Below are 25,871 nucleotides of genomic sequence, written 5' to 3' on the forward strand. Positions count from 1 at the left end.
TCGCTAAAGTATCGGGAACAAAACCCTTTGCCCTTTGTGATTCTACACGTGCACGTGCACACACATGTCATTGTGATGCTGAAGGCTGAAAAATAAGGGTAACTTCTAGTAAGTCTAAGTGCGGACACCTCTTAATTTTTTTTGTTTGTTTTTTTATAAATTTATTTTTTATTGGTGTTCAATTTGCCAACATATAGAATAACACCCAGTGCTCATCCCGTCAAGTGTCCCCCTCAGTGCCCGTCACCCTGTCACCCCGACCCCCACCCACCTCCCCTTCCACCACCCCCAGTTCGTTTCCCAGAGTTAGTAGTCTTTCATGTTCTGTCTCCCTTTCTGATATTTCCCACTCATTTTTCCTCCTTTCCCCTTTATTCCCTTTCACTATTTTTTATATTCCCCAAATGAATGAGACCATATACTGTTTGTCCTTCTCCGATTGACTTACTTCATTCAGCATAATACCCTCCAGTTCCATCCACGTCAAAGCAAATGGTGGGTATTTGTCATTTCTAATGGCTGAGGAATATTCCATTGTATACATAGACCACAGCTTCTTTATCCATTCATCTTTCGATGGACACCAAGGTCCTTCCACAGTTTGGCTATCGTGGCCATTGCTGCTATAAACATCAGGGTGCAGGTGTCCCGGCGTTTCATTGCATCTGAATCTTTGGGGTAAATCCCCAACAGTGCAATTGCTGGGTCGTAGGGCAGGTCTATTTTTAACTCTTTGAGGAACCTCCACACAGTTTTCCAGAGGGGCTGCACCAGTTCACATTCCCACCAACAGTGCAGGAGGGTTCCCCTTTCTCCACATCCTCTCCAACATTTGTGGTTTCCTGCCTTGTTAATTTTCCTCATTCTCACTGGGGTGAGGTGGGATCTCATGGTGGTTTTCATGTGTATTTCCCTTATGGCCAGTGACGCAGAACATTTTCTCATGTACTTGTTGGCCATGTCTATGTCTTCCTCTGTGAGATTTCTGTTCCTGTCTTTTGCCCATTTCCTGATTGGATTGTTTGTTTCTTTGGTGTTGAGTTTAAGAAGTTCTTTATAGATCTTGGAAACTAACCCTTTATCTGATATGTCATTTGCAAATCTCTTCTCCCGTTCTGTAGGTTGTCTTTTAGTTTTGTTGACTGTTTCCTTTACTGTGCAAAAGCTTCTTATCTCGATGAAGTCACAATAGTTCATTTTTGCTTTTGTTTCTTTTGCCTTCGTGGATGAATCTTGCAAGAAGTTACTGTGGCCGAGTTCAAAAAGGGTGTTGCCTGTGTTCTCCTCTAGGATTTTAATGGAATCTTATCTCACATTTCCATCTTTCATCCATTTTGAGTTTATCTTTGTGTATGGTGTAAGAGAGTGGTCTAGTTTCATTCTTCTGCATGTGGATGTCCAATGTTCCCAGCACCATTTATTGAAGAGACCAGACACCTCTTAATTATCTCTGTCGTGAGCAATGAAAGAAGTAGCATTTTTCAGACCCGAAATTCACCGACAACATAGGATTCCTTTTGGCCAACTTTTAGGCAAAATTTGAGTCTACCTTTTTTTTTCTCAGGGGTTTCCATGGTCAAAAAATAAAAATACAAATACAAACTGTAACCAGCCTCAAGTAATAATAATTTAAAATCATTAAGGCGATTTATAGTTTGGTGTATGTGTTCCTTTAATCATGAAGCAACCCTATAAAATAGCTGTTACTCCCATTTTACAGGTGCAAAGGCTGAAGTCTATTGATTTGACCACGGTCACACACAGCTGCTGTGCACTGACTTGGACCTGACGTTTCTCGTCCCAAATCTCTGCACTAATTCAGATTTTAAGCTGCCTACACACACACACACACACACACACACACACACACTTTGTGTCTTGGCATGAAATAGAAATAATAGCAAAGAAACACTTAAAAAAGTGGAGCTATAGAGTGCAGTCATTTTTCTTTGTCATCTTTGGTAATATTACAGAGCTGTGTTTTTCGATGCTCTGTGGTGATGTTTTTCTTATACGCCAGCACTTAAATATTGCATTTTCCAAGCATATGAATAGAAAATGCCCAGCAGCCCCAAACCAGATTGACATGATATGATCTTTTTGTTTACTCACTGAATAGGCACAACTTGTGCCCTGCCAACGGCTTTGTCAGCAGTCTTAACCTTGTTCTGTGAGAACCACATGTACGAGGGGCCTGATAATGAATTCCATACTCCAGTTTAGCCTTAGGATCTTCTGTTAGGATTGAATCAGGTAATGCCTCTGGGTGTGAACAATACACCACTCGCTGTTTGGGCCACCGAGGCAGGTGGACAAGGACTTCCAAACACGGCATTTAGAAGAACTGTGGTTTATGGGGAGCTTCTTAAATGAAGGAACTATTTTTTTTAATTTATTTTTTATTTGTGTTCAATTTACTAACATACAGAATAACCCCCAGTGCCTGTCACCCATTCACTCCCACCCCCCGCCCTTCTCCCCTTCTACCACCCCTAGTTCGTTTCCCAGAGTTAGCAGTCTTTACGTTCTGTCTCCCTTTCTGATATTTCCCACATATTTCTTCTCCCTTCCCTTATATTCCCTTTCACTATTATTTATATTCCCCAAATGAATGAGAACATATAATGTTTGTCCTTCACCGACTGACTTACTTCACTCAGCATAATACCCTCCAGTTCCATCCACGTTGAAGCAAATGGTGGGTATTTGTCATTTCTAATAGCTGAGTAATATTCCATTGTATACATAAACCACATCTTCTTTATCCATTCATCTTTCGTTGGACACCGAGGCTCCTTCCACAGTTTGGCTATCGTGGACATTGCTGCTAGAAACATCAGGGTGCAGGTGTCCCGGCGTTTCATTGCATCTGTATCTTTGGGGTAAATCCCCAACAGTGCAATTGCTGGGTCATAGGGCAGGTCTATTTTTAACTCTTTGAGGAACCTCCACACAGTTTTCCAGAGTGGCTGCACCAGTTCCCATTCCCACCAACAGTGTAAGAGGGTTCCCTTTTCTCCGCATCCTCTCCAACATTTGTTGTTTCCTGCCTTGTTAATTTGCCCCATTCTCGCTGGTGTGAGGTGGTATCTCATTGTGGTTTTGATTTGTATTTCCCTGACGGCAAGTGATGCAGAGCATTTTCTCATGTGCATGTTGGCCATGTCTATGTCTTCCTCTGTGAGATTTCTGTTCATGTCTTTTGCCCATTTCATGATTGGATTGTTTGTTTCTTTGGTGTTGAGTTTAAGAAGTTCTTTATAGATCTTGGAAACTATCCCTTTATCTGATATGTCATTTGCAAATATATGAAGGAACTATTGAGGCAGAGACCCGTTTTAGTGCCACACTCAGGACACCTGGGAGTATTGGTACCTGAAGGGATAGGACTGTGCAAAATTGCCCTAAGCTTACAATGTGGAAGGCAGATCATGTTCTTTTCTCGAGGGGAAAAAAAGTGATGCCTAAATTATAAACGATAAATTAATTTTTTTCATAAATTCATCTATCCAGAGAAATGGGTTTATTAACATTGAAAACTGAGACCCGGGTCACTTCGAGATCCAGCAGGGACGTTAGCGGGAACCTAAGGCTGGAAGAAGACAGGCCTCTGTCTCGCGCTGAGAGCCTTCACTGTAAATGGGCCCCAACGTTTGCACCGAACTTTAAGATGAGTCATCTTCAGGCCTCTAGAAGCCACTTGCTGCATCACATAAGCAACTGGCCATGATCCTACAATCTGTCACCTAGAACGTGGAGGCTCGTATTATTTAAATAAAGTCCCCGGTCTTTAATCGGTGTAGTCGTTACGAGAGTTTCCCTCCGTGCTTCACTTCTGGTCAAAGGAAAACCATCACCTCCTCCCCCTGATGAAATCATTTCTGATTTGAACCCGGGCTGAACGGGTTGTCACTGGAGGCATGAGGAGGAGGCAGCGTTGGGTTTTCCTAAACCTTTCGGGTTCTGTTTATTGGCAGGACCTTGAGATCCTTGGAACCTGCATTTATTGTTCCCTCCCATGACCGCTGCCCTCCTGGAGATGTGCTCGTGAGGGGGCTCTAACCCCAAACCCTGCAAATTCATCCCAGGTGACCTTATCTCAGTTATTGTCAAAACCTGGTCCAGGGCCAGGCATCACTTGTCCCCATTTGGTCAAGAAGAGGAGGAGCCGGGGACGAGTGAAGTGACAAATGTGACCAAAAGCGAGGAAGCTGCTTTCCAAAGAGATTAGCTCCCCACTAGAGAGACTTCTATTTCTAAACTGTTTAAATTTGGTTTGCAAGGGATTATTTCATGATCCTGGTGTGCCTCCTGCATCTGTTTAGTCTTAAATGCTTCCTAAAACATTTTTCAGAATCCACTCGTGATTTTCTAATCCTTCCTAATACATGGGCTGCTTAAAATGCAACCCTTTTTTTTTTTAAATCCTAGCTTTGGAAATGCAAACAAATGTGTGAGCCTTACGAACAAATTGGAAAAGTGAGTGAGGGTCATTGGAAGCATAGCAGAGTGGTGGTGGTTCCGTTGTTCACGCACCTTACAGAAAATTGCAACTTCCAATAAGAAAAGTCCAGTCGTTGTCACTACCGCCGGAGTTTCTGTTGGGTAGGGACGAAGTAAGTGCATTGCACTCCCTCTGCTGGTTCTGAAGCTGCAACAGCCTGGGGACCAGACCTCTATCAGACATAATGGCCTGCAAAAAAATAAATAAATAACGGTGTGTGGAAGAAAGAAGCAAAAGCTGGGAAAGCTGCTAATTTTATTATTATTTAAAATGTTGGGAGAAACAAATACCTGCCTCATGCAGATGGTTAGAAGGAGCCAGAAAGCTGGCAGTTTTTGCGCGCTCAGCACTGTGCTGAGTAATGGGCGGGGGGGGGGGGGGGGGGGCTGCATCTTCTCTCACTGCGGGTTCGCCCTGCAGCCTGCATGACCCCCGATCCTCACCCACAGCTCGGTGGGCAAAGCAGTGGGATGGTGAGTTTGTGTGTTTGCACAGCAGAGGCCCAGGGGCGCCGGGGAGGCTCGGCCCTTTAAGCATCTGCTGGGGGCTCGGGTCATGATCTCAGGGTCCTGGGGTCACAATCTCACGGTCCTGGGGTCATGATCTCAGGGTCCTGGGGTCGCAATCTCATGGTCCTGAAGTCACAATCTCACGATCCTGGGGTCACGATCTCAGGGTCCTGGGATCACGGTCTCACGGTCCTGGGGTCACGATCTCAGGGTCCTGGGGTCACGGTCTCATGGTCCTGGGGTCGTGATCTCAGCGTCCTGGGTTCACAGTCTCACGGTCCTGGGGTCACGATCTCAGGGTCCTGGGGTCACGGTCTCACGGTCCTGGGGTTGCGATCTCAGGGTCCTGGGGTCATGGCTTCATGGTCCTGGGGTCGCAATCTCAGGGTCCTGGGGTCACGGTTTCATGGTCCTGGGGTCACGATCTCACGGTCCTGGGGTCATGATCTCAGGGTCCTAGGGTCACAGTCTCACGGTCCTGGGGTCATGATCTCACCGTCCTGGGGTCGCGATCTCATGGTCCTGGGGTCATGATCTCATGGTCCTGGGGTCACGATCTCAGGGTCCTGGGGTCGAGCCCTGCAGTTGGGGCAGGGAGGAGGCTGCTTGTCCCTCTCCTGCTACCCCTCCTCCTCCTCAGGCTCACTCTCTTTCTCAAATAAATAAATAAATAAATAAATAAATAAATAAATAAATACAATCTTTAAAAAAAAAAAGAAAGGAAAGAAAAAGAAAGCAAAGGCAGGTACTCAGCTTGGGGTGAGGGGAGGGCAAGGGGCATACCTCCCGGCGTCAGCGGGGACACCTGACAGACCGTGGCCCAGGGGCCACTTCCGTGCACAGAGGCGTGTGACCCACCTGCCTGGAGGGAATCAGAGCCCGGGGGTCTCCGTGGCCCCAGCAGCTGTGGCCGGGCGGCGCGAGGAGGGCCCACCGGGAGAGCCACCGCGCCCCACGCCCTCTTGTTCATCACACGGGGATGGTTTTGCCTCCAAGTCCTCGTCCTGCCCAGGTTGGCCCTGGTCACCAGCCTTCTGTCTTCCTCCCCAGGCGCCTGGATGCCAACCACATCAGCGCAGTGCCCCCCGGCTGCTTCAGCGGCCTGCACGCCCTGCGCCACCTGTGGCTGGATGACAATGCGCTGACCGAGATCCCCGTGCAGGCTTTCAGAAGTTTGCCAGCCCTGCAGGCCATGACCTTGGCCCTGAACAAAATCCGCCACATCCCAGACTATGCCTTTGGGAACCTCTCCAGCTTGGTGGTTCTGTAAGTTTTCTCTTTCTCTCTCTCTCTCTCTCTCTCTCCACTTTCTGAATTTGCACCGCGGGACACTGGCCCCAAGTGCTGGTCCTTCGGACCTCGAGTAGGGATGTTTACAGGGAGGAAAACCCCCCGAGCTCCTCCCCCAAACGACTCACGACTGTTCTCATTGCATGAAGACTTTCGGGCCACATGCAGTGCGCAGCTGCTGGGCGCCACACAGCAGTGCTGTGTCCCGGAGCTCACGGTTGGCCCCCCGACGGTCGCCCACCGCCCGCTGGCCCTGGGACTGCGGGGAATCAAAGCTCCTCATTTCTGGCAATACTTAGAATTCAGGCCAAATTGCAATGCGCCCTTCGTGTTATGTAGGCTTGAAAATCCTTTTTGAGCTCCTCCCAAGGGAAGGGAGGTAGGGACAGAGCGTTGACAGAGAGCTGTGCATTCATGTGGCTTTTCCCTCCCCCCGATGGGTTGAGATTTCATTATGTTAAGTAAACCAAAATGGGTCATAGTTTGAAAAATAATAACCATCTTTTTAGGCACCCTCAGTGCCCTCCCCCATGTGTTGCATGTGGAAGATCTTCAATAAATGTCACAAAGATCTCACATGAAACCCACATCGATTTATTAGAACAAAAACCTCAGTTGGGGCGCCGGGTTGGCTCGGTCGGTCGGGTGTCCAGCTCTTGGTTTTGGCTCAGGTCGTGATCTTAGGGTCATGCGACCGAGCCCCAGGCTCGGCTGTGCATCAGCACGGAGTCTGCTGGGGGTGCTTTCCCCTCCCTCTCCTCCCGCTCTGCTCCTCCGCCCCCTGCCCCCCTCAGTAAAACAAACAAATAAATAAGATCTTTGGGAAAACACACAAACAGAACCTTAATCTAAAGGACAAGAAACCTGGGGTGATATTGGCCAATTTCTGCTCTGACTCACGCATGTGAACGTGATGCTCCTGACCCACCAGAAGCTGGGGCCGTGCTTTAATTTTCTCCCCCGCCTGAAGGAGTGGATTTGCAGAGATCCAGCGATTCTTTGTCACCCTCTGCTCCTTAGGCCCATTTTCCAAAAATCCCTTCGGTCTTAGACCAGTTTTCAGTCATGTGCACAGCTGTTCTCATTGGCCCTGACTTAACTGACTCACCAGGGAACCAGAGATGATAATCATACGCATTAATACTGCGTCGAGATAACTGATCTCCTTGGGCAGCCAAAAAAAAAAAAAAAACCTGATCACCATCCCCTGTGGCTAAAATTGTTGTTGCCTGGGTCCCGCCCCAGGAATGAGGCCCTTTCTAGGCCAGCAACTGTAAGAGAAAATAGGCTCGGGAGGCTAGGACTTTCCCTCCATCCTTCATTTGTCAATAATGACCAGAATCTCTGCTTAACGCCCGACGTCCCAAAGCTATGTTAACAACCTGCATTTCCCTGTATCGGTCGTGTTGCCCATGCTACTCGACGCGCCTTGATGTCTCAGACCCAAAAGGTAAGACTGTCATCGCCTATTAAATTCTATGGTACAGGGATCCCTGGGTGGTGCAGCGGTTTAGCACCTGCCTTTGGCCCAGGGCGCGATCCTGGAGACCCGGGATTGAATCCCACGTCGGGCTCCCGGTGCGTGGAGCCTGCTTCTCCCTCTGCCTGTGTCTCTGCCTCTGTGTGTGTGTGTGTGTGACTATCATAAATAAATAAAAAATTTAAAAAAAATTCTATGGTACAAAAATAAAAAATAAAAATAAAAATAATTAGTTAATTAATTAATTAATTAATTAATTCTATGGTACAGACTCATCTACGATGAGAGTGGATGGGTCAGTTGGCCTTTCAGGGAAAAAAAATTTTTTTAAGTTAAAGCATTTCCTCTATGTAATGAATGCATTCTCTCTAAGTTTCTTGCTTTTTATGAAAGCAATCAGAATGCGCGAAGTTTCCACGCGCACGCCTTCCTGACTGTGTCTGTATCTTCTCCTACAGGCATCTCCATAACAATAGAATTCACTCCCTGGGAAAGAGATGCTTTGATGGGCTCCACAGCCTAGAGACTTTGTGAGTTGACCTTTTATTTGTTTCCTTTTTTCAGTGTTTTCATGAGTATTCTGAAAGAATCAAGATGGCCTTAAAGCCAAACCTGCTGTCTGGTTTGGTTAATTGCTCTGAACAGATATTTACGGTGGCTTCACCTCACACGCGCGTGCACACGCAGCTAAGTAGCAAAACTGAGATTTCATTCTAATGGGACGAGGGTGGTAAATTAGTTAGGGCCGTTATAAGCTAAATGAGATGTTCTCAGCCGAGCAGCGACGGGTTGCTGAGGAACGTGGGCTGTGGGTGTCAGGGATCAACTCCTCGCGAGTCTGCTCCTCCCTGCACCCCCCACGAGGATTCCGCCCAGGCGAGTGCTCTCCGATCAGGGCTCTCCCATCTGAGATGAGCAGGGATCCCCCTAACAGACAGCAGAAGTGCACACGAGAAAGGAGTAACGGCTACCATTTGTCGGGTGCACCCACCTCCAGGGATCGCACAGCCAGGTGCGCGGGTTCAGCTGACCCCACGTGCACCCCGTGAGAGCAGCTATCAGCCTTCCATGCTAAGCTCTAGTCGGGTGAAGTCGCTTTGCCAGCGTGACACATCTAGGCGGCTGCATGGCTGGGGTTCGCTTCTGCTCTAGCCTGGCCCGGACATCCGTGTTTGCCCGTGCGCACTGCTTCCAAAGGTCAGGGCACAAGCCCAGATCTGAGCTGGCACCTCATAGAGACAGTCCAGCGCTGAGCCCCGGGGCCCCCCGGGCCAGCCACCCCCCACCGCCCTAGTGAGGAGACAGGCAGCGAGCGCCCGGAGTGTCTAGAGCAGGGCACGTGCTTCCAGTTGTGCCCCTCCTGCCCCCAAGCTGTTAACACTCAAGTGCAATAAGCCACACAGCACCACCGAACCCACACGGTTGGCTCTGGGCAGGCTGTGGGGTGAGACACCAAAGCCCACCTCCTGTGGGGCCAAGGAGCCTGTCGGCCACTTGCACCTGGAGCTTAGTTTTTGCACGTGCTCGGAGTAGCTGCTCATCGGGTCCGGGTGTGACGATCTCCCGACGGGCCACCCGCGGCTGGTGGCCTTCTCGAGGCCCCTGGGTGCTCATGGCCTCCCGCCCAAGGTTGCTGAAGCCACTCTGTGTTCCCTCTTGGGAGGGAAGCACCACCCTCGTGGGGAGATGCCGCAGATGGAGCTCCCCAGGCGGACCAGGCAGACCGTTGAGGTCGATGTAGGGGCTTGGGCAGCCGTCCCTGCGAGCTCTTGGAAAACACTTGGGGCTCTTGGGGCCGCAGGGCTGGGCGCGGGATCTTAGTAGTGGAAAGCACCCTCCCGTCCCTTCCAACGCAGGAGGAACAAAAACCAATGCTGGCTTTCAAGGTATTTCCATAAATAGTCTCCCTCCCCCGCCCTTGGTTGAGATGAGGACCTGGTTTCATGTAAATACCGAGGAGTAAAACATTTCAGGGCAAATTCATCTGAGTCTCCTTGCCCTCCGCCACCCACTCCCCCCCCCCCCGCCCCGCCCCGGCACCTTGCCCAGGGCTACAGAGCATCAGTACATTGGTTCCTCCCAACCTCTTCCTTTCCCTCACAAGAGACCCAAGTCATTTATAAGGACCCAGTCCTCGTTTAATCAAAACAGAGCATCTGGAGAGATTCACAAACAGGAAGAAAATTTATGTCCACAACAGACACAGTTTTCCTGGCGGCACTACCGCTTAAGGATGGCTCGTGCCCGACAAGCAGGGCTCTCGATGCTTGCCTCGGTCAGATGATCTCCCTTAAAATTCAAAAGCGGTCCTTCCCCATAGAGGAAGATCTGAGCATATCTGATCGGCTGGCCCAAAGGTCCCTCTGCGTCATCCGGGACACCTGCCATTCCCCCGAGCCCAGGACGCAATGGCTTTTCCATCCGAAGCTGTAGATACGAGGCGGAGTCAGTCTGAGTGATGGGACTGAAAAGCCACTGGTGTCAGGACAGCTAGGGAAACGAGGGGTTGAAACGGCCTGGCCCTGCTGTGTCTGCGTGGCGGGGGGGGGGGGGGGGGTAACATGGAGCTTGGCCTCAAAGGACAAGGAAAACCTACTCCTGGTCTGAATCATGTCCTGTGACCCTGCAGAAATTCTAGGCCTCATGCCCTTCCTGGGAGGGCCCGTAGCACAGAAGCCTCTGAGGACGCGGGCTGGGGAATCCCGGGCATTCTGCAGGCCTCAGGGACAGAGCAGCCCTCCGAGGTGCCCTTTCAGGGGACACAGAAAAGCAACGGGGAAAGTCAGCGTGTGAGGTGGGAATGGGGGAGGAGCTGGGAGGGGAGGCAGGAGGAGTGCTGAGCCAGGTTCGGGGGAAGAGCTGGTCGCAGGCCCCTCAGCCTGGCCCCTCAGCCTGGCCCCGGCCCCCTCCTGCTGGGCCAGCCCTGCCCACGGCTCTAGGCCCCCTCTGTTTGTCAACACCTCGGTGCCCTGAGCCGTGTGATGACCATGTTAAGCCAGACGCTGGTGAAGGGCTCCGTCAGCAAGCCCAGACCCTCTCTCCGTGAAGAGAAGGAACGAGAGCTTTCCTCGGTGGCCCCTTGGAAGAGCATGTCAGCTGTCTCCATATGTGTCGTATGCATGAATTTTTTAAATTAAAAACTGAAAATACTGTTTACTTATTTGCAGAGACTTAAATTATAATAATCTTGATGAATTCCCCACCGCCATCAGGACACTCTCCAACCTTAAAGAACTGTGAGTATTTAGGACAGATTTAATGGGAAAAGTCTATTCTTCGTGAATTCACTTTAAAATATGTTTGATTTTTGTACAGAGCATGACTGACGAGAAGGTTTTCAACGTTTGTATAAATGATGGTTAAGTACGCTTAAAATATATTTTATTCTACTGCCAACAAACATCAGATCATCTTTTTTAGACATGTAATGGATTTCTCGAATATACGTATATGAGAAAAAAATACATAGTTCTCTGAATCATGCTCTCTTCCTCAGCTATATTCCCCTACATTTATACACTTCACACGTTTATAGAGAACTGTCATGGAATTCAGCTGCCTGCTGAGTATTTTGAAAGACAAGCTTTTTAAGGTCATGTAGGTCTAGGACTAGAGAAATGAAATGCATGTGTCTAGTACCGCGCTCGGTGCTTTCACCTACGTCATTTCCTATCCTTTAGATACTTGGTGAATCATGTTTAATTTTTACAGACCCACAGTTTTACCAGAGTTAAGCCAGCTTTCAACTGTTAGGTTGCATACGTTGTCTTTGAAGGACTCCATTCAGTTAGCTCTTCTTCGTATCTAAAAATATAAATAACATACATAAGGAATGTTCCAGAGCTCAGAAAGGACATGGAGGCTGTTCTCTTGGCCAAGGGAAGTAAGACACACAGCTAAAGGAGTAGACAATAGAGCCCGTTGGAAGAGAAAGCCTGCAGGGTGGCGGGGGTGGGGTCTCCCTCGGGAACCCGCACATGTGGCTTGACTGGGAAACCCTCCGGCCTGTGGTCCCGCAGCCCAACTACGGCCCGGCCCTCACCTCGTTCCAGCCGCGGCCCACATGGGACCCACAGGAGGGTCAGTGTGCTCAGACCGACGCACTGAGCGCCTTCCCTCAGCTCAGGACACCTTGTCCTCAAAAGGCGATTACTTAAATCTCTACTTGACAGCAGCTTAGGCCAACATTGTTTTCTGGTCTCCTCATATGGGGTCAGAGGAGTGATCATAATCCTCTCTCCAGCAATGGCTCCCCCTTTCCCAAGTGGTTATACGGCGATGCCCTCCTGGATGGAAACAGATGAGTCTTCCTTTTATGACATTAGGGTGTAAGTTTCCATAAAGCACCACTGTTATTTTCAGGTTCTTTATTCCTCTTTCAAGATGACAGCTTGCGATTTTTCCTCCTAGAGAGCACATGCGCTTCGAAACACGTAGAAGAAATGAGCCTTATCCTCTGGCTATCGAAGATGGTGATCATTGCCACCGGAAGGGGGTACTGTTACATGATGTCACCCTCCATGGCATTGTCTTAAAACAAATGTTTCCCTCTCTTTCTAGAGGATTTCACAGCAACAATATCAAGTCGATACCGGAGAAAGCATTTGTAGGCAATCCTTCTCTTATTACAATGTAAGTGGCCGGGGTTCTTTTTGCTTCTTTTCCATCCTGAAATGTAATACATATTGCACTTTTAAATATAATAAAATGGGTGTCCTGTATGGTCTCGAGTTTTGTGTTTATCAAAATAAGATTCTTTACAGAGAAGCGTACGCAGAGATGTTTTGCCGGGTTTTAGCTGAATGCCGAAATAACATAAAAGTTTCTTTTTTTTCCTAGAACCTACAAGCGTGCATGGCATTGTGCTTCATTCCCCCAGATGCCTTGTCTCCCTTCGCAGTAATCTTAGGACTTACTTTTACATATCTCTATTTTCTAAGGAATAAAACTGATTTTTAGAGACTCATTGTCAAGGTCAGCTAGTCATTCAGAACGTGAATCCAAGTATACTAGAAATGGAAATTATTTTTTTACAGATTTATTTATTTCTGTGGGAGAGAGAAGGAGCTGGCGGGGGGGGGGGGGGGCAAAGGAAGAGGGAGAGAGGAACTCAAGCACACTCCGCGCTGGGTGCAGAGCCAGATGCAAGGCTTGATCCTAAGACCTTGAGATCAGAACCATTGTTGAAACCAAGAGTTGGAGGCTGACGCCAGCCAAGTGTCCTAATAAATTATTATATACAAATAGGAGTCCTTTATGGCAATAGATTCCATTGACTGCAGGTGTTGTGGGGAAGACTGTTTCATGCTAGGTCTCTGCATCTATTTGTTATCAAACCCAAGCACCAAGTCACATTTATACAATCATAAGCTAGGCTGTAATTCTAGAAAGGTGCATATTTTCTAAAAAGTCGTATATCAGAATTCATACGCCCTAAAAGCATAAAATAGACCTAGAGCTATGGCTTGTAATTAATGAGCTATGTGTTCCACCGTCAGCATGGACAGAAGATGGGCCACGGGTAGACGTATGGGAAGGTGAACACAGGTGTGAGATGGGTCGTAGTTAGAAGAGCTGGTGGGTCCGGGGCGGAGGACTGGCCTGGTCTTGCAGGAGGGGCCCCAATAGGCAGGAGGAGGGTACAGACAGCTGTTGGACAGGACTCTAGGGGCATTTCTTGGCAGATATTCATCCCGTGCCAACTTGATTAAGAGGCTTTCTGGAACCGTGTAGTATCCGTCACAAATGAGCTGGAATCCCAATTAGCCCTGACAACTGAAAAAAAAAAAAAAAATACCATTCATCGTTTCTGAGATAGCCTGACAGCATGTTGGCAAACTAAGGGTTTTAAGGTTTATTGCCAATAAACATTAGGCCTCATTAGAGAGTATTTACATATTAAAAGTTGGCAAATTGCATTGCTTTTGCTTCTTTTTTCCTCCCAGCCACAAGACTGGGTTTGTTTGGGTGCTTTTTTAATCACTCTTTTGATATGCTAATACCACTCGAGAAAGGACTAACAATTCCCAAAATTTATTAGTGCTTCCACCCAGTATTTTATGGTGTTCACTGTTTTCTCCCTGAAACTCCCCTCTCCTGGCTTCCCCATCCTCTCACAGATCCCCAATTCCCAGTCTATGTGGTCCCACTGGCCACCTAGTCCCCATGTCCCCAGGCTGTGGTCCCGTCCTCCGCCTCAGCTAGCCTTTACCTCAACATTCTTGTCAACCTGAGGCTCATCCCCGCCACCTCGTCCATCGCCCCTCCAAACCGCCCCCCATCTCCACCGGGAACAGAGCTGTTGCCCTGAAACACAGCGTCCGTCTTGCTGCAAAACATACGGAGATTCAGGATGGTCTAGAGTCCCGTCTCCTGACCAGCTAGCTCTCCACAGCTCTCCTCAACCCCCGACGCCACAGCCCACGTCGACAGTGCTTGTAGAACCCAACTCTTACGTCCTTTGCCCCTCTGATTCCATCCTCTCACTATGCTTACTGAAACTCTGTCTTCCAGGGCCCATTTCAAGTGACATTATATGAGGTTTTTTCTTGATCTCTCAGGAAATCTCCTTCCCGAGAAAGCTGTAGTCCTTAGTTGTGTTTGCGAAACTTAGAACACAAGCGTGTGGATTCGTATGCGCCCAGTGTACGTCCATATGTATACGCAGGCTAACCCGATGGCATGCATCCCAGCATATGATATGGACAAGGGACAGTGTCATCCATTGAGGAGAGCTCCACTTTTAGTTATAAAACTGACATTCTAGCTCTAGCTCTTTCTCTTATGGATTATCCCACTCAAGGGAGGAGGGCAGGGGACAGGGGCACAGAAGGGGACTTAGGTTTGTTGGGTGACAACTCCAACCCAGGGACTATGCCGGATGTTACAGGAGCATTAGCAAACTAATGTGTAGAGCAATTTGTGCACAAACCCTGCAACTCAGATTTATTATCCCATTTAACAAATTAGAAAAGTGAAGTTCTGGGAGACGCTGACCTTGCCAAAGTATCTGAGCCTCAGTTTCCCCCTCCAGAAATGAGATAAATAGTATTTAAGTGTCTGTGCTATGGATCCCATAAAGTCGTTGAGTTGGTCGATTGAGCTTTGCATGTGGAAGTGCTTTATCAACCGGGACGTGTCACGCTGTGTTCCATTCCCACGGATTCCGAGCTTCCTTGGGGCAGCGACACTTTATCCATCCTCTTTGAGCTCCCAGAACCTGGGATAATGTCAGGCACGCGGTAGGCACTTGGCGCCCGCCCCCTTCATGACTCCACCTGTAGACTCGCACAGTCCCGCCTCACACCCAGCACAGCTGACGCCGAGCGATGTGTGTTGAACGTCCCTGAGCTGGGACGTCTCCGCTACGAACTATCTGCAGGGCTTCACCGACCAGACGGTCCAGATACCTCTACACTGCAGACTACTGTAACTCAAAATATTTAAGTTCTAAGAATGCCTCACCTTTTAAAGCAGTAGGTGATCTTTTAAAAACCTAATATTACCCCCCAAAAAAGCAGAATATCCGATTTCCTCTCAGATCATCCGAGGAGTCCTTCACGTCTGTTAGGGGAAGATTCGGCCCAAGGGTCTAACCTTCACGTGGAAAGAGAACTTCAACTTTCTTTCTGTAACGATGCAATTGCCAGCACCTTGAGTCACCTTCCGGCCTCCTGGTGGCTCTTCCACAGACACTGGAGGCAGAGAAGGGTTCGGGGACACCCCCAGCCGCCACCTGTCCCTTCTCTCTGCCCTGCTGTCAGAAATTCTCATTCTTACACATTTCTCACCCAAAGTGTCCTCAGAGTTAGAACGCCCTCGAGCTTTGCTGGTACCGAGGAATCGGGAATGCCACGTGAGCGGCATCGGCAAGGGCACACGGATCCCTGTGTTTGTTGGAATTTTGAGCAGGTTTCCATTTGTCATTCAACTTTTGTACTAAGGCTTCGGTGTTTGCGTTTTTCCAGACATTTCTATGACAACCCCATCCAGCTTGTCGGAAGGTCCGCTTTTCAACATTTACCAGAGCTAAGAACTCTGTAAGTGCTTCTCTTACAGGCCACTTGCCCCGGGGCAGGGGGGGCGGGTGTACACACCGAGTGACCGTCTCACTTGGTGAAAGCGCTTTGCAGATGGCACTAAAGTTGCCCCTTCCTGGACCCTCCTTCTGATGGTGCTCCTGTCCCCCTCCTCCTAGGACTCTGAACGGTGCCTCGCAAATAACCGAGTTTCCAGACCTGACGGGAACGGCGAGCCTGGAGAGCCTGTAGGTACCTGGCCCGGCTCTGGGCTCTGTGCAGGCGGCTCCCCAGAAACCCAAGGGGCCTGAGTGGGAGGGCCTGGGTGGGAGGATCTGGCTGGGAGGGCCCGGATGGGAGGACCTGGGTGGGAGGACCCAGGTGGGGGTGGGAGGACCTGCGTGGGAGGACCTGGGCCGGAGGACCCAGGTGGGGGTGGGAGGACCAGGGTGGGAGGGCCAAGGTGGGAGGACCCAGGTAGGAGGATCCAAGTGGGAGGACCCAGGTGGGGGTGGGAGGATCTGGGTGGGAGGACCCGGGTGGAAGGATCTGGCTGGGAGGGCCCGGGTGGGAGGACCTGGGTGAGGGTGGGGGACCTGGGTGGGAGGGCCTGGGTGGGAGGACCCAGGTAGGAGGATCCAAGTGGGAGGACCCAGGTGGGGGTGGGAGGACCTGGGTGGGAGGACCCGGGTGGAAGGACCCGGGTGGGAGGATCTGGGTGGGAGGACCCAGGTGGGAGGACCTGGGTGGGAGGACCCAGGTGGGGAGTGGGAGGATCAGGGTGGGAGGACCTGGGTGGGAGGACCCAGGTGGGGGATGGGAGGATCAGGGTGGGAGGACCTGGGCCAGAGGACCCAGGTGGGAGTGGGAGGACCAGGGTGGGAGGGCCAGGGTGGGAGGACCTGGGTGGGAGGACCTGGGCCAGAGGACCCAGGTGAGGGTGGGAAGACCAGAGTGGGAGGGCCAGGGTGGGAGGACCTGGGTGGGAGGACTTCGGTGGGAGGACCTGGGCGGGAGGACCCAGGTGGGGGTGGGAGGATCAGAGTGGGAGGGCCAGGGTGGGAGGACCAGGGTGGGAGGGCCTGGGCGGGAGGACCCAGGTGGGAGGACATGGGCTGGAGGACCCCGGGCGGGAGGACCTGGGTGGGAGGACCCAGGTGGAGGTGGGAAGACCTGGGTGGGAGGATCTGGGTGGGAGGACCAAGGTGGGAGGATTCGGGCTGGAGGACCCCCGGGGGGGGGGGGGACCTAGGTGGGGGTGGGAAGACCTGGGTGGGAGGACCAGGGTGGGAGGACTCGGGCAGGAGGACCCAAGTGGGAGGACCCGGGTGGGAGGACATGGGATGGGAGGAGCAGGATAGGAGGATCTGGGTGGGAGGATCTGGGTGGGAGGATCTGGGCGGGAGGACCCAGGGAAGGAGGACGTTGGATGGGAGGACCTGCGTGGGAGGATCTGGGTGGGAAGACCCGGGTGGGAGGACATGGGATGGGAGGACCAGAGTGGGAGGACTTGGGTGGGAGGACCTGGGTGAGAGGACCTGAGTGGAAGGGCCCAGGTGGGAGGATCTGGGTGGGAGGACCCGGGTGGGAGGACTTGGGTGGGAGGACTTGGGCGGGAGGATGTGGGATGGGAGGACCCAGGCGGAAGGACCCGGGCGTGTGAGGCCTCGGTGAACGAGCGACGCCTGCTTGTGTCTCCACAGGACGTTAACCGGCGCCCAGATCTCGTCCCTCCCTGGAGCGGCCTGGGACCAGCTGCCCGCCCTGCGAGTGCTGTGCGTAGGACAAAGTGCTCTCCCTGCGGGGGGGGGGGGTCGCGGGGGGTCGCGGGGACCCCTTGTTCCCGAGGCCCACCCGTCCCCCGCGGGTTTCCCCTGGCCCCGGCCCCTACCAGCAAACGCGCCTGAACCAGCCTAGACGGCGTCGCTCCCCCGCGGGGCTGTCGGGGCACCGGGAGCCAGAAGGGCCGGAGCCCGTGGCGCCCACGCAGAACACCGGTCGGCAGGGCAGGCCCGCGGGCAGTGCTGGCGGCGAGCAGCGCTCCTCCGCTGCGGGGCGGGGGCGGGGCGGGGCAGGTGTGGGTGCAGGTGCGGGGGCAGGGCAGGTGCGGCTGCGGGTGCGGGTGCAGGATGGGTGCGGGGCGGTGCGGGTGCAGGTGAAGGTGTGGGGCGGCTGCAGGGGGAGTGCGGGTGCTGGGCAGGTGCGGTGCAGGTGTGGGTGCGCGGCGGTGCGGGGCGGGGCAGGGGCAGGGCAGGTGCGGGGGCAGGATGGGTGCGGGTGCAGGTGCGGGTGCGGTGCCTCGGCCTGACGCCCCCGGGTAGAAACGGCTCCCAGGGGCCTTCCGGGCACGCGGAGCCCCCCACCCTCCCCTCTCTGAACAGAAGGCCCTGGGGATTTGAAGGGCCTTGTCCTGACCTTCCAGGGTCACCCCCCCCCCCCCGTTACCGCGCGAGGACCCTGAGCCTCCTGTGGCGGCCCCCGAGCCTCGTGAGCTCTTTCTCCCCGGGCACCCGGGCACTCGCAGCCTGTGGTTCCAGCGCAGGCCCCTAGTGGCGCAGCTACGGGCCGCTCAACGTGGGGTGGGAGGGCGGACCTTCGGCCACGGGCCCCCCGCCCTCCGCCACCCGCCCCCCGTGGTCTCGCCCCCGCCACAGCCTCGGCGGGGGGGGGGTGAGGATGGGGGGATGGGGGTGGGGGATGGGGCAAGCGCCGTCTTCATCCCGCGCCGCCCGGGAGGTGTGATACCGACGAGGAGACCGGGAATTCGGGGCTGCAGGAGGGCAGCAGGGTCCGAGCTCGCCGCGGGGCCCAAGGAGCCGGTCTACACCGCAGGTGTCTCCGCTGCGGCCGGGGCAGGCCCCGCGAGAGGGGAGGCGGGCGGGCGGGAGGCTGGGGCCGCAGTCCAGCTCCGCAGGTACCCGCGGGGTGTCGTGGGCCGGTTACTCGTCCCCGCGGGGCTCCGTTTCCCCACCTGTGCGGCGGAGACGCGCCCCTTCCCTCGGGGCAAGGCATGAGGGTCGAGGGGGTGACACCCGCCCGGGCAGGGCATGAGGGTCCAGCGGGCTACACCCACCAGGGCTCACACCCAGAGCACGAGCTCAGGCGGCCCCAGCTCCTCCGACCCCTCTCCCTTCCCTTAGGCCGTTCTTCCTCCTTCCTTTTTCTTTCTTCCCTCCTTTCTTTCTTTTTCTTTCTTTCTTTCTTTTTCTTTCTTTCTTTCTTTCTTTCATTCTTTTTTTCTTTCTTTCTTTTCTTTCTTTCCCTTTTTTTTTTCTTTTTTATATAAAGATTTTATTTATTAATTTATGACACACAGAGAGACAGGCAGAGACCCAGGCAGAGGGAGGAGCAGGGTCCCTGCAGGGAGCCCGATGCAGGACTGGAACCCAGGACCCCAGGGTCACGCCCTGGGCAGAGGCAGGTGCTCCACCACCGAGGCCCCCCGGGGTCCCAGGCCCCTGGTCCTTCCCCAGCCCCCCTCCTCCAGCTGAAAGGCCTGAGAGAGCAAACCCATCACCCGCAGGAGCTTGTCGTTCCCAATGTGCTTGGGCCTGTCACTGGGACTTGTTCAGGGCGGGTGGAGCAGGCTTCTCCTCCAAGGGGAGAACTGAAGGGGCCCTACTGTGTGGCCACCTGCACTGGCCCAGATGAAGAACCAGGGGAGGCCGAAAGTACAAGCCAGGGTCACAGCCTCCACTACACTCCACTTGATGTTCTGGAAGCATCAGTGTGTGAGCCCCCCACCTCGGGCTGCGGTCCTCGCTGAGCACCTGTTACCCTCACCCCCAGGCCTCTTTGCCCCCATGGGAGGGCCTGGGCTGGGCCCGGCTCTCCCCACTAAGCAGCTGGTGACCTTAGCAAATTATTGGACATTGCGCAGTGGTGATCGGCGTCTCCCTCATGAGGGGACCACAGGGAGCAAATGAAATAACTTAGGGGGCGGCCCAGGTGGCTCAGTAGTTTAGCACAGCCTTCAGCCCAAGGCCTGATCCTGGAGTCCTGGGATGAAGTCCCACATCCAGCTCCCCACATGTACCTGCTTCTCCCTCGGCCTGTGTCTCTGCCTCTCTCTGTCTCTCATGATAAATAAATAAAATCTTAAAAAAAAAATGAAAGAAAGAAATGACTTAGGTGACACCGTGAACATGGTGTCTATAGATGACAAGTGCTCAGTCGGTGTTAGCCGGGAAAATCATTAGGTGGAAGGTGGTAGAAGGGGACACGGTGTCTATGTAGAAGAAGGTTTTGTGCATCGTGGAGGAAGAGCCGCGCGGGCGGGTTTACGACCCCCGGGCCACCTGCAGATGAGTGAACCAAATCATGAGCGGCTTTCATGAGACATACGTGCATTTTCTCACAACCACTGCTTTTTTAAAAATATACAGCATTTTGTTGACCAGGTGCATCTGTGCATAGGCGTGGGGCCTGGTTTTGGGGTTTGTTTGTTTTTTTTCCTATTTTTTGTTTGGTTTGGTTTAGTTTGGTCTCGAGCCTCTTGGATAAACTATGAATTTGTGTTTGCAAACAGCTTCATCTGCATTTTTATGTGTAGTAGGTGAACTGTATTTCTGTGTGAATTCCATTCATGCAGTAACTGTAGAAGAGAGTGATCGACTAGGAGAACAAGATCATGAAAAACCCTCCTCGAGCACAGTGTGGATTTTTCAGTTGCGTAGTGCTGATCTGGTTTTAAGAATTAGAATCAGGCATGAAAGTGTGTTAGTTGATTAGCTGATAACTTTTTAAACATGAGACAGGATTTTTTTTTTTAAAGTATCTATGTTACTTTATCTACCAGCTTTCTTTTTTTTAAGCTTTCTGCAAATTACCACGGCTTGTTTTAGATTAGTTATATTATACCCTAAATACGTCCATATGTTTTTGTTATTCTATAATTTGTTGAGTTTTGGCTGAAGACTTTCTTAGGTTGTTTTCCCCCTTGCGGTGATTGATTTCAAAGTTAGTGCTACGTTTCGAATTGTTGTTGGGTTGTTTTTTTGTGTGTTTGTTTTTTGGTTTTTGGCTTTTTTTTTTTTTAAGTTGATTAGAAAAGAACCAACAGTGATTCTCTTAGCTGTAGAGCTATAGCAGCGCTCAGGGAGGCACAAATCATTTAATTTAATTTGTAGTCATTTCGGTAAGATAATAGCTAGAACATTGTAGATCATCACTAACAAAATATAAATAAATCCTTTAAGCAACTTATTTAAATCAATTAAAGAAGCACAACAGCTACATTTCAGTAAATGTTTGGCTCTACGCTTAATCCAATAATGCCCGGGCCTACCGGCTCCACGTCAGGGCCGGGGAGACGGTCGGGCTGGCCTTTGGGAGATGCGTCCCTGTAGATGGGAAAGGAGAGCAGAGCATGTTTCCTCAGGATTAATATGTAACAGACTTCCCCTTTCGTACCTTCTGTTTTCCAGAGATCTGTCTTACAACCTGCTGGAAGATTTACCCAGTTTTTCAGTCTGCCGGAAACTTCAGAAAATGTACGTCTATATGAGTCTCTAAGTCACCTGACCAAAAACGAGAGCCAAGACTCACATTTCCAGGGGTCACTGGTTTGCTTGCCCCGCGAGTCCCCGGGGAGACATTTGGCGCTTTCCCTTCTCACGCGCACAAGGTGTGACTGGGTAGGATGTCTATTAAGTTCGGGAAACATAGATAATATTATTTTACCAGGCATTTTACTGTAAGTAAAGCATTTATTATGCTTCCGCCCTCCCCCTTCCCCAAACTTGGCTTATGATGGAACTTTGGTGTCATTCGAGCCTTGAATTTTTTTTAAGATGCTATTTATTTATTCATGAGAGAGAGAGAGGCAGAGACACAGGTGGAGAGAGAAGCAGGCTCCATGCAGGGAGCCCGACGCAGGACTCGATCCCGGGTCCCCAGGATCACGCCCTGGGCCGAAGGCGGCGCTAAACCGCTGAGCCACCCAGGCTGCCCGAGCCTTGAATTTTTTTAAGCTTACATATCCAATGAGCAGTATTATTTGTAAAAATGGGAGGGATTGGGGTCTGTTGGGGTGTTCGTTTCACAGCAGCCACCTCTAGAGGAGGTGCCACTTCCACATGAAACATTTTGAAACTCCTTCCTTAAAATTGCCTTCGTAAAACGTCGGCTCTGCTGCTTTCAAGGCATACTTCAGTTTTGATCAGAACACTATTAACCATCTATCTTTTCCCATTTCATTTTTCTCTGAATGCCTTCGGGCACCTAAGAGAGAGAAAGAAGAGCAGAACTGTCCCTGAAAGGTGAGGGTTGGGTGCTCTTGAGGCCCAGAGGCAGAGCCAGGCACCACGTGGCTGAGCGATGCCCGCGTTTGGGGCGGAGGCCCACGTCCACCCGAGGAACTCCTGCCTCGAAAGAGGCAGCGCTTACATGTAAAGGTTGGGATGCCGATGCCGTTCTTTAGGCTAAGCAAGATTGTTAAATTGGTTGCTTGACAGTCACCTGCTCCTTTGGGTGAGGGCAGCTAATCCCTCTGTAGCCCTTCTCCGAGGACTAATCTTTGAAGCCACTGACTCTGGATCAATCTTGGACCTCTGTCATTTCAGAGACCTGCGACATAATGAAATCTATGAAATTAAAGCTGACACTTTCCAGCAGTTGCTTAGCCTCCGGGCGCTGTGAGTACCGCCTCCCGGCACCTTCCCCAGCCCCTTCCCCAGCATCCTCCCCCTACGCTGGCATCCTTGGGCCTTTGTGCCGAGTTATGCTACATAAAGGCAAATATCTTGCTCGTGATCATGTCCAGGAATATATGCAAAAGCAGTAAATTTGCAGGCTTGGAATTTGGCTAAAGAAGAAGGAGGCCAAGTCGTTGAATTGCCTACGAAACATGTGTCTGCCAGCAGCCCGGAATTGCTAGGGGTTGTTTCCCACACAGGGATGGGATGACCACCCAGTTCTTCCCACCTGCTCGTGTCTCCTGGGTGAACGGTTCCCAGTAGGTGTTGCAAAGGGCTTACGAATCATCGGGGGGCTGCGGGAAGGAAGGCGTCCCCACCCACCTCCTCAGTCAGAATCTCAGGTGGTTCCTAACCATCTGCAAGTGGGGTACTTGCTCAAAATACTCTACTTTGAGCAAGTACCCCAAGGGTTGAGTACCACTGCCGTGGCAAACGCTCCTGTTGACCAGATGATTAAGAATTGTAAATAGAGTATCTAATTCCACTCCATGAGGGAAAACACCATCTATTAATCATACATCTAAAAAAACAAAAAAACAAAAACAAAAACAAAAACAAAAAACACCTTGGTAACAGATTGTTTTCTGGGGCAGTTAAATCTTTTTCATCTCAAAACTGAATTTCAATGTGATTCTGATGGATAATGACAATATCTAATCTTTAAATTCTGGTATATTTTCTTAAAAACGCTTTTTTCTCTAAAGTATTTCTTTGTGTTTTTTAAGGATTACTTATTGGGGCACCTGGGTCCCTCAGTCCTTGAAGCATCTGCCCTCAGCTCAGGTCATGATCCCGGGGTCCTGGGGTGAGCCCCACGTTGGGCTCCCTGCTCAGCGGGGCATCTGCTTCTCCCTCTGCCCCCACCCCCGCTCGTGCTCTCTCTCTCTCTCTCTCTCAAGTAATGAAATTTAAAAAAAAAAAAGGATTTATTTATTTATTTTAGAGAGTGAGGGAGAGTCAGGGGGAGGGGTGGCATAGAGAGAGGGGAGAGGATCTCAAGCAGACTCCCCCCAGGAACAGAGCCCCTGGCAGGGCTCCATCTCACCACCCTTAGATCATGACCTGAGCTGAAATCAAGAGTCCGATGCTCAACACACTGAGCCGCCCAGGCGCCCCCCACCCCGAAGTTCTTCTTAATACTTAAGAGACTATACCCTTGAAAAATAGTCTTTTTTTTTTAGATTTTATTTATTTATTCATGAGAGAATAGAGAGAGAGAGGCATGAGATACAGGCAGAGGGAGAAGCAGGCTCCATGCAGGGAGCCCAACGTGGGACTCGATCTCGGTTCCCCAGGGTCACTCCCTGGTCTGGAGGCAGACACTCCACCACTGAGCCCCCCAGGCGTCCCTACACCTTTGTAAAATAATACTCGTCCTCCAAACATTTTAAATTTATCCTTAATTATCTTCTCCTAAAAATTTACCATGAAAACTATCTTGTTCTGAATTTAAACGTGTTGCCCTTTCCCTATTTGTCACGAGTGTGAGCTTGTGAAGTGCTTGCACTTTTTTTTAACAGACATAAAACAAAAATCCCTAACCTATTTCCATTACCTGCCGTGGTCACCCAGTTGGAGTTTTGGCTGCTTCCCAAAGTCGGTCCCATTTTAAATGGCGGATAGAGTTGGTAACGGTCCCTGCAGCCCGGCAAGTCGCTGCTGTCGCAGAACTCCAGTGTCCCCACAGGAAATGCATACGTAGATTTTCTCACAGTCACATGAAATGAAAGGCGGCCCCCTACCGACAGCAGAAGGCCCTGAAGGCCAGAGTCTGAGTCCCCCTGAATTCCCGCGGCTCCTTAGAGTTTACGGGTCACCCACCTGTCCCCAGGTGGGCCAGGCTTCTGCCCCGGGTCCCCGCCCTCCTGAGCGGCCTGTGCCCCACGCCGCCCCGCTCTTCATCCCATCCTCCGCACGCACTGTGGCTCGGGCACCAGCGTGGTCACCGCGCCCCCAGCCTCAGGGTCTCCTTCCAGGTGCAGGCGACCCTTCCCGCCCCGCCTTCAAACTGCGACCGCAGCCTGGTCCTGCAGCCCCCGATGCACCCAGGCATCGCCAGGCCTCTGCCCCATGGTGGCCGTCCCCGGGCCAGAAGCACAGGGTCCCCGGCCCTGAGGCCTGTCCTGTGTGGCCCGCACAGCGCAGCCCTGGGTATCTGGCACCCAAACCCCGAGCGCACCGTCTACTGAAGAGCTTCCAGCAGGTTCTGAGCCACAGCCAAGACCCTGTGTCAGCTGGGCTTAGAGGCCAGCCCCTGACCTCATTCTGCAGCTTTGAAAGAGGCACTAACTGCCTGGGCCTCAGCCCCGAGCTGAGGGTTAGAGCCACGCAGAAACAACACCCTGGGCTCCTAACCTCCCAGCGGTCAGTGTGCAGTCATGACCTCGGTACCTGCGGCCAGAATGCGCACCTGGCCGCCCAGGGTGTGTCGGTGAGGGGCCTGGCGGGGCCAGCTTCCACCCGGCAGCCGGGGAGGGGGGGGGGGGGCGGGGGGGCGGGGGGGCAGGGGTCAAGGTCGCGGCCAGGGTCAAGGTCACAGCCAGGGCCGAGGAGGGGGCCACGCTGGAGAGCGGGGCGGGGATGACTTGCTCCCCTGGCCCTCGAGCTTTTGTGAGCTGCTGGAGGGCGCTCTCCTCCTCCCACTGCCCAGCCTCCACTGGAGCTTCCCACTGCCTCCACCCCCCCTTCGTGGCCAAAATCATTTTCGGTTCCCAGACCCATGATGGACCAAAATAAAAAGTTTCATCCAGGTTAGGGAGCCTTTCACATTCGACTATGAATGTTCTGCGAAGAGCATCTCCCTAGGGAAACGCAGGAGGGCCGGCCTCATACGAGCCACCGGGAAGTGGATGGTGGCCGCTTTCAGGTTCCTCACAGGCCTACACCTTGGTTATCCCCATTAGTTAGGCATTTCACTTTATTTTTTAAAGATTTTACTTATTTATTCATGAGAGACACAGAGACAGAGAGTCAGAGACTCAGGCAGAGGGAGAAGCAGGCTCCCTGGGAGGAGTCCAACGCAGGACTTGATCCCAGGACCCCGGGGTCACGCCCTGGGCCCAAGGCAGATGCTCCACCACTGAGCCCCCCGGGCATCCCCAGTTCGGCATTTTAAAAATACAAAATTTAAGTTCATTTTTCCTTTCTTTGAAATGTGTAAGTTCTTATTCCTGCTGAATCATCTCCATTTCAGTGCGTGTGTGTGTGTGTGTGTGTGAGTGTGAATTGTAGGTTTTTCCTGGTAATCAAAGAATTTGACTTCCCAACGTATTAGCCCCTTTTTGATTTATTTTGCAGTTAAGAATTTAAATGTGCATCTCTGTTACTGGGATTTTTTTTTTTTTAATACTTCTCAGTGTTTCTCCTGCGGCC

At 51.8% G+C, this 25,871-nt stretch overlaps 1 protein-coding gene across 1 annotated transcript in view; it reads left to right on the forward strand.

The window, feature by feature from the left end:
- Positions 1 to 25,871, forward strand: part of LGR5 (leucine rich repeat containing G protein-coupled receptor 5) — a 127,190-nt gene that overhangs the window by 93,433 nt on the left and 7,886 nt on the right. Inside the window, exons 5-13 of the mRNA XM_072768773.1 lie at positions 6,064 to 6,279; positions 8,242 to 8,313; positions 10,951 to 11,019; positions 12,344 to 12,415; positions 15,751 to 15,822; positions 15,981 to 16,049; positions 17,505 to 17,576; positions 21,228 to 21,293; positions 22,365 to 22,436. Coding sequence (XP_072624874.1) covers positions 6,064 to 6,279; positions 8,242 to 8,313; positions 10,951 to 11,019; positions 12,344 to 12,415; positions 15,751 to 15,822; positions 15,981 to 16,049; positions 17,505 to 17,576; positions 21,228 to 21,293; positions 22,365 to 22,436 — 780 coding nt within the window. The remainder of the gene's footprint in view (positions 1 to 6,063; positions 6,280 to 8,241; positions 8,314 to 10,950; positions 11,020 to 12,343; positions 12,416 to 15,750; positions 15,823 to 15,980; positions 16,050 to 17,504; positions 17,577 to 21,227; positions 21,294 to 22,364; positions 22,437 to 25,871) is intronic.

The sequence above is a fragment of the Canis lupus genome, chromosome 11 (genome assembly GCF_048164855.1).
Source record: "Canis lupus baileyi chromosome 11, mCanLup2.hap1, whole genome shotgun sequence".
In the NCBI taxonomy this organism is placed as follows: Eukaryota; Metazoa; Chordata; class Mammalia; order Carnivora; family Canidae; genus Canis; species Canis lupus.